General features: G+C 34.7%; 1 protein-coding gene and 1 long non-coding RNA gene across 2 annotated transcripts; one reads left to right on the top strand and one right to left on the bottom strand.

Annotated features, from left to right (window-relative positions):
* Window positions 1–946: 946 nt before the first annotated feature.
* On the bottom strand, window positions 947–1,347 carry LOC113475440. The gene is made up of 3 exons (XR_003397198.1): window positions 1,227–1,347; window positions 1,087–1,142; window positions 947–1,001 (listed from the first exon to the last, which is right to left on the bottom strand). It is a non-coding gene; the product is annotated as an uncharacterized LOC113475440 (long non-coding RNA).
* Window positions 1,348–3,269: 1,922 nt separating this feature from the next.
* LOC100183494 (4-hydroxyphenylpyruvate dioxygenase-like) lies at window positions 3,270–7,142 on the top strand (the record flags this gene model as incomplete). The annotated part of the gene is made up of 8 exons (XM_002125668.3): window positions 3,270–3,350; window positions 3,696–3,722; window positions 4,456–4,518; window positions 4,786–4,880; window positions 5,267–5,402; window positions 5,884–6,080; window positions 6,397–6,474; window positions 6,889–7,142. Coding segments are annotated over exons 1-8 (916 nt in total), but the record flags the coding sequence as incomplete, so codon positions are not given.
* Window positions 7,143–7,377: the final 235 nt, after the last annotated feature.

The following is a 7,377-nucleotide window of genomic DNA, read 5'->3' as shown; positions in this document are numbered from 1 at the left end:
CTTAACGGTCAGGTTGTTGCGTGGACGTCGCCGCCAGTGATGCTACGCTAGATATTTAGATCACTATCGGCACAGTGATGCCACGCTCGGTTTTAGGTCACTGTCAATGCGGTTCGTAGCCACCTGACGCAGTTTCGTAACGGTCGGCGCGGTGCGTAACATCCGGACGTTATTATATTGTGTGAAGATACGACGAGAGTATCGCGGTACCAACATGGCGAATTACCTTTTGATTAGGACATGCAGAGCTGTTGTTGGCTTCGACTCTTTTGTGGTTGGACATTCAATATGGTACACACTTCCGATGAATATCCTTCAGGATTTGAACCATATTTTTTTTGTAGATATTTCAATGATTGTCCGCGTTAATTACTTTTTGACTGCGTCCCCTTTATATATGATTGAGCTGTTGTGTTTGTTGCATGTGGCGCATTTTCTTTCTGCACTCGTTGTACTAATTTTTGTCTTTCTGTTGGTGTGTTATTTGTATTCGTTGTACTATTTTTGTCTATGGGGGTTTCTTTAACCTGCGTGGACAGTAACATCCCGCAAGGGTTTCTCACCTATTTTTTCTAAGGGGTACTTTAACCTGCGTGGACAGTAACATCCCGCAAGGGTTTCTCACCTAAGTAGAAACCCACTACCATTGGCTGGGGGCTTGTCGTGCCGTAGTGGCTTTCCACCAACGCCAGCCACATAAAATACGAAGGTATTTTAATCCTGTTTCTATTTTCCAGAAAGACAACGAACCAAAGATTTTAATATTAACGGTTTACTTAGGTTGTGTGTTCTTTAATAAAAACAAAACATCCAATCAAATATAGCCGTCATGCTATACGCTTGTTTTAACCACTGTCGCAGCCTGCCTGAGATTAGCTAGAAAAGTTAGGACATATTTGTGCTAAAGTGCGTTCTAGATGTCAAAGTTTTTAAAATAAGACAAGAATATTATTCGTTGTTTTTTATTTGTCTCCAACGAAACGCACAAATCACAATCGATTCTGAAACAGAAAAATCTAAGTTTCTGATTGAATATCACTCATAAAGAAGAATGATTAGCGATTAATTGGAGATTATAAAACTTACCATTTTATTGGAAAGCATTGGCCAACAAAAGGTCGTCTTCAAGGGCGTCACGTGCACTGGATACAAAGTTGTGGTTAACTGGTTTTACAGTTCAATTATATCGACATTATAAACCTTAGAATGTAGCAAACCAAACTTACTCTCTCAATTGTTGAGCATTCTGCTCATTCCACTTCCAGCTGGTACGACGTCTAGTCCAGAAATCGTCGCATGTTGCAATATCCACAAGCTGGACGGTGACGAGAACCAAGACGAGAAGAAGAAGAAATTTGCGGTCCATGTTGATTTATATTTGCTCACTTGAAGAAGATGATAAAGTGACTGATTTCACGCACTTATATACACACTGTGACAGGCCGGGTTTACGAAACCTTTTTTCATTGTTGCAAGAAAGGCATCGATTTTCGAAGAAGTTATGTCGCTTTGTTGAGGCGAAAGAGGTATGGAAAGTTTCATGGAAACGAGTTACTTGGTTGACACGAATGAAAACACAGTTACTCTTAATCATTAAGGATGCATTTTTTACTTAGTTTACACCTCGGATAGTTATATTTGCTAATATAGGCGATAAAAAACTTAAGGAAGAAAATCCCAGTTTTACATTTCAAGTCACAGGACGTCAGTCAGTGACAAAACTAGTCCGAAAATTTGTATGTATTTTACATTTAAATTATACAAATAATGCAAAAGTCTGAATAATTCCTTGCGCAGCCACCGACCCTCTTACAAGCGGCAACAACAATTTCAAAGGTAACAAATATGCATAGCCTTTTTTACAAATACTGTTCTGGTCAGAAGTGTTTTTAAAACTGTTTAAAGGGAAAATAATCTATTTTAAATTTAGCTTCGATAGTGCAGTCATTCTCTGATACAATTTCCGATTCTTATATTTCTTTCTAGGGAAGCTGTCAGGATACTCCTGTCATTTCTTTTCAAGTTATGACATCTCGAGTGGCTCATAAAAAAAGGCGATGTAAAACCAGCTTAGAGTGAAATGTCATATTTTCCTGTTTCTGTCTTATTAGTTTGACATAACTTCATAACTTCTTTGGAAACTGGAACACTTTTTGCAACAACAACAACAAATGTTTCAGAAACTGAACCTGTTTAAGTTTGTAGGAACGAAAAAGATTTAGTTCTATAGATTTTAAGTAAGCACATATAAATTATCATTGATCGCAAAATTGCATGTATAGGCTACTTGCTAAAGCTGGTTTAGAAATCATGAGGATCATAAAATCATTAAATAATCGTTTTGAAGTTAAAATATCATTAAATAACGTGATAGGAAAACGACAAAGGTTATAACATGATTGTTATACCTTATACAACCTGTCGACTTAAGTAGCCACATTCAAGTTACCGAAGCCTCGAACCCGTATCATATGTGGTCCAGAGGCGAGTGCTTTAACCACTGCCGCCCCGAACGACTTTTGTTCAAGCCTGGTCTAGTTACTTTAAATGTTCAATGTACTTTTCATTTATTTACAAGGCCGTAGCATCTTTTTAAATCATGTTTACAAATTGTAGATAATAATTATAATTATTATCTTTCTTCTTCAAAAGTAACCTTAAGATCGTTACCGCTAAGAAAAGTTATTATGGTTAGGATTAAACAGTGGTGGCCTATAAACAAACATCCTTTTTTACCAGTATAGGACCGATATATACAGTCTCTTGCAACTAAGTAATATGCAAACCAAACGTTGTTATACATTAATTTACATTAAAAGCCAAAACGCATAAAAATGTTTTTTCCCCATGATGAAATATAGGTCACATCTGTGACGTTTTTGTTACGAGTCTACGTACAACCGTGTATAGCTTGCTGTGAATTCACGAGTTGGCACATAATAGTTGTTTTTAACATGTCTCACGCGTGTTTTGCCTTTCCGGTAATTGGTTTACGTAGCGTGAGTGCGTTTTTTCTCTTTAGGGTGTCAACATCTGATGTAGTTCTTATTGTGTATCCAACGTAATGGTATCGTGGTATCCGTTGGTGTATTAGGTCTGACTCTGAATATGAACGAGTCTTTATTAAATCCTAGTTAAGAAATCTGTTATGTAGCGGTAGGCCGCGAGAACAGCGTCTAGGGCCATAAGTTTTACGAAAAATATCCTAAATGGCCCTTTATAGTATACAATATACGTATTGTCGGTAAAACATAAAGTATCTTAATTTTTACTAGTGTTGTTATATGATAAACACTATTTTTTCAGATCAAATATTTATTTTGTTTGCAAACTTTGCATATTCAGTTATGGTAAGTACATTTTGTTCTTTTATCACTTTCGAAGATATTGATTGAATTTATGTTTTGTTACAATTGATATTGTTAATGTCTGGTATAAAGTGGGGAAAAACAGGACACCTTTAACACATAATATCCAAAAATCCTTGTAATGTTTTAAATAATTTACAACGGTCTACGGGAATCGTGAATATACACTATTAGAATTCTTTGAATGTTCTTTGTTTACTACCAAATGGGACAGGAAAATAACATAAAAAGGGGTCCTATATTTTCTTCCACCCTACTATATAAAGTAATTTAATTGTTTTTTGCTTAATATTTCTTTGGATTTTATACAAACTGTTTTTTTTGCAGACTTACCACCAAAACAAAGGAAAAAAGGTAAATGTTAATTTAAACCATCAAACTACCCGTACTTTAAATTTAATGATAACCGTTTTTAATTTCAACCTAAAAAAAGAACAAAATATCGGCATCCAGGCCACATTTATGGCCATAACTTGTTAAAAAATACAAGAGATCACAGCTGTAATAAAAAGGCACGAAAATTGCAATGCGTATAAACGAAATTGACGTCATACCAGGTGCTATTTTAGCAGACGAGGCAAGCCTTATGATTTCACACTTACCGGCAGGGTACGATATTTTACGTCTAATACTGAATTGTTTTAACATATATTGTTAATCCTGTTTTAAAAGTTTGGGTGACATACCCATAATATGTAGGAATTTTTCTGTTAAAATAATTTGTGTGGGTAAGATATTTTACGCCTAATACTGAATTGTTTTAACATATATTGTCAATCCTGTTTTAAAAGTTTAGGTGAGATACCCATAATATGTAGGAATTTTTCTGTTAAAATAATTTGTGTGGCAAACGAATGTGACACTTTCTGTACCCCAGCGCCGTGCCAAAGTGTTAGCGCGTCTGCCTCTAACCAAGAGATAATGGGTTCGATGCTCGTTGCTGCTAACATTGTAGGCGTATGTGTTATATTCATTTCATACGCAGACTCATGACGTTTAAAAGTTACAGCAATTTATATGTCTTTTTAAATCTACATACTATTTAATGCGACGGGAATATAATAAATTTTGACATTTAACATTTCAGCATGAAAAAGGAGAGTTTAAATGTTTCGATTACGTGACATTTTGGGTTGGAAATGCAAAACAGGTTCTTACTACTAAAATAAATACATTATTTTGTGTAAACTATACAAATTGCAAACAAATTTAGTATATAACTAATTTTTTTTGTTGTCACTAAACTTTTTTTATTTTTTTCAACAATTTTCATTTCTTGCGGAACAGAAAATAGGTAATATTCTTTATTTATTTAGTTTTATATTACAGTGTTACATTATATGACATTTTTTCACACATAGGTGTATAATGTTTATTTTAAAGTAAATTTAATGTATGCACAAATACTTGAATACAGGCAGCGGGATTTTATTGCACCCACATGGGATTTGAACCTTTTGCATATCGAGGACTAGAGACAGGGGAACGGAACATTGTCTCACATGTTGTAAGGTCTGTATAGGTTATAGGTGTTGCAATCATAGTTTTAATTTATTTCAAATGATATAATTTAACTTTAAATTGTGCTAAAATAATTTATTTTAGATTTTTAAGTTTTAGTATTGTAACACATTGGTTGCAGCGCTTCCATCTTAATCAGTTGGTACTAGGTTTGAACCCTAATGCCGGTATTGTGTGTTCTTGACCCAAATTCATTGTTCTAACTTTGGTCAATAATGTGTTTTTTAAATTCACAGCCATTAAAAAAACTTGTACCTTTCAAGATGTTACAAATGTGTATGGAATAGTATATTTCTGTTGTGTTAAAACAAATGCACCGCCACATGAAAACAAAAAACTTATGTACATTCATTGTTTTAACTCTGCTGTATTTCCAGACAAAATGAGATCATTTTTGTTTTCCAATCTGCACTAAAACCTGGGAACACTTTGTTTGGAGCGCACCTGCAAAAACATGGGGATGCAGTTAAAGATGTGGCTTTCTCTGTAGAGGATTGCAAAGCTCTTATCGAGGTAAAACTTATTTTGCAAGAAAGATGCAGAAATTGTTAAAATATGCGAAAAAAAAATTAAATCAGTTTCTATAACATAGGTTGTGGACTTAAATAGAACAATAAAACTAAAATGGTTTCGGAAGGCAATTAAAGGTTTTTTTTCATATTGAATTATAGTTTTGACATCAACATGTAAATAAAAAAAAACTTAAATTTATGTAACGAACCATGAAACCAGAGTTGGCTCGTTACTCTCAGGGTGCCTTCAAGCCACTGCTGATTCCTGGGTAACACCCAGGGTGCCTTTAAGCCACTGCTGATCCCTGGGTTAGAGCAATGTATGCTGATTTCACTAAGAGCATATATTTTAATACTTCAAAAGAAGACAGTAACTGATCATTTAATTCGCATACACAAGCTTTCAAAATTATAGGTTATTTCTTAATTTTGACTGGTTTTATATTTTTATGCCATTTTGTTTATAATATCTCTATGTTTAGGCGACTAAAAAGCGAAGTGAAGTTGTTGTTGTGAAAGACGTGTGGAGCGAAAGCGATGTAAATGGTTCCGTAAATTTTGCAATTGTTAAAACATACGGAGATACAACGCACACACTGGTGGAAAGACATGACTACAAAGGACTGTTCTTACCAGGGTTTAAACCTCCTCTATTCGTGCCAACTATCTATAAAACATTGTAAGTATTTGGTAGGGTGAATATTTTTGTACACGATGTGTATTATGTGTATAAAACACGATGTGTATTATGTGTATAAAACACGATGTGTACATGTTAATAATGTTGCCAGCTATTTTTAGCTAGTCACTACTATAGTACATCAGGTGTACTAAAAGAAAACCAAGTGACAGCAAGCACAAGATGTATGTGTTATAACCCCTTAGTCAGGAAAAAGTGTGCAATGGTGTGTAGCGTATGGTATAAATCAACGTATGTATTTAAACTTTTATATAAGGTTTATATACCTCCTTGAAAACAAATATATTGTTGACAGACCAGTTCCTGCTCTCAACTATATTGACCACATAGTTGGTAACCAACCAGACAAGCAATTGGAGCCAACTGCAGAATGGTTAGTACCATTTTTTTAATATTATACTCCAAGACTGTAGTTCATTGGTGTGACACCTTTGTTATAGCTTGACAGAGAACAGTAGGTGAATCCGTATATATATATAACTTGTGTGTCTGCCATCTGGCGTATAAGATGACACACATTCTATACAGTATGCATGAAACTTGTAGAACTCACTGTATTGTCCATTTTATCCTTGGCAAGGCAACAGCAGCAGTTTTAACACTTAAACCTTATTAACAAAAACTTTACAAATTGTGACCACTTAAAAAAAATAATTTGAGTTGCTGAATAAATGGCTCTTATTTAGCCTTTCCTCTCTAGGCATTGCACAGAAAGTAGATATTTCATACACGTCGTGTACGTTTACAAGTTACAATGTATTTAATGTACTCACATAATGACCCACAGGTATGAGAAGAATCTACTTTTTCATCGATTCTGGTCAATTGATGACGACTTAATGCACACAGAGTACAGCGCACTCAGATCCACAGTCGTTACCAACTTCCAGGAGACGATAAAGATGCCACTGAATGAACCAGCACCGGGAAAGAGAAAAAGTCAGATACAGGAATATTGTGAATATAATGATGGCCCAGGAGTTCAGCATATTGGAATGAACACCATTGATATTATATCAGCAGTAGGTTTTTATCATTGGGGTAATGAGCAAATTCTGGCTTAAATTCTAGGACCCATGACATGACATGCCATGCCACAGGACCTCACCTACATAGAATAGAAGTTTTTATCATGCATACTGTGGGGAAATAATGGGCTTCAACAATTAGGGTCCAGTCGATAACGTATTGAATGTTGTTGTTATATTGTGATTATTAAAAAAATTTTCCACCTAAGNGTTTATCACCTACGAATCACAATTTTTTTTTTCTTACT

The sequence above is a fragment of the Ciona intestinalis genome, unplaced genomic scaffold, assembly GCF_000224145.3.
Source record: "Ciona intestinalis unplaced genomic scaffold, KH HT000492.1, whole genome shotgun sequence".
Lineage (NCBI taxonomy): Eukaryota > Metazoa > Chordata > Ascidiacea > Phlebobranchia > Cionidae > Ciona > Ciona intestinalis.
The sequence above is the reverse complement of the archived record's forward strand: the minus strand, read 5'-3'. Positions and strand labels throughout refer to the sequence as shown.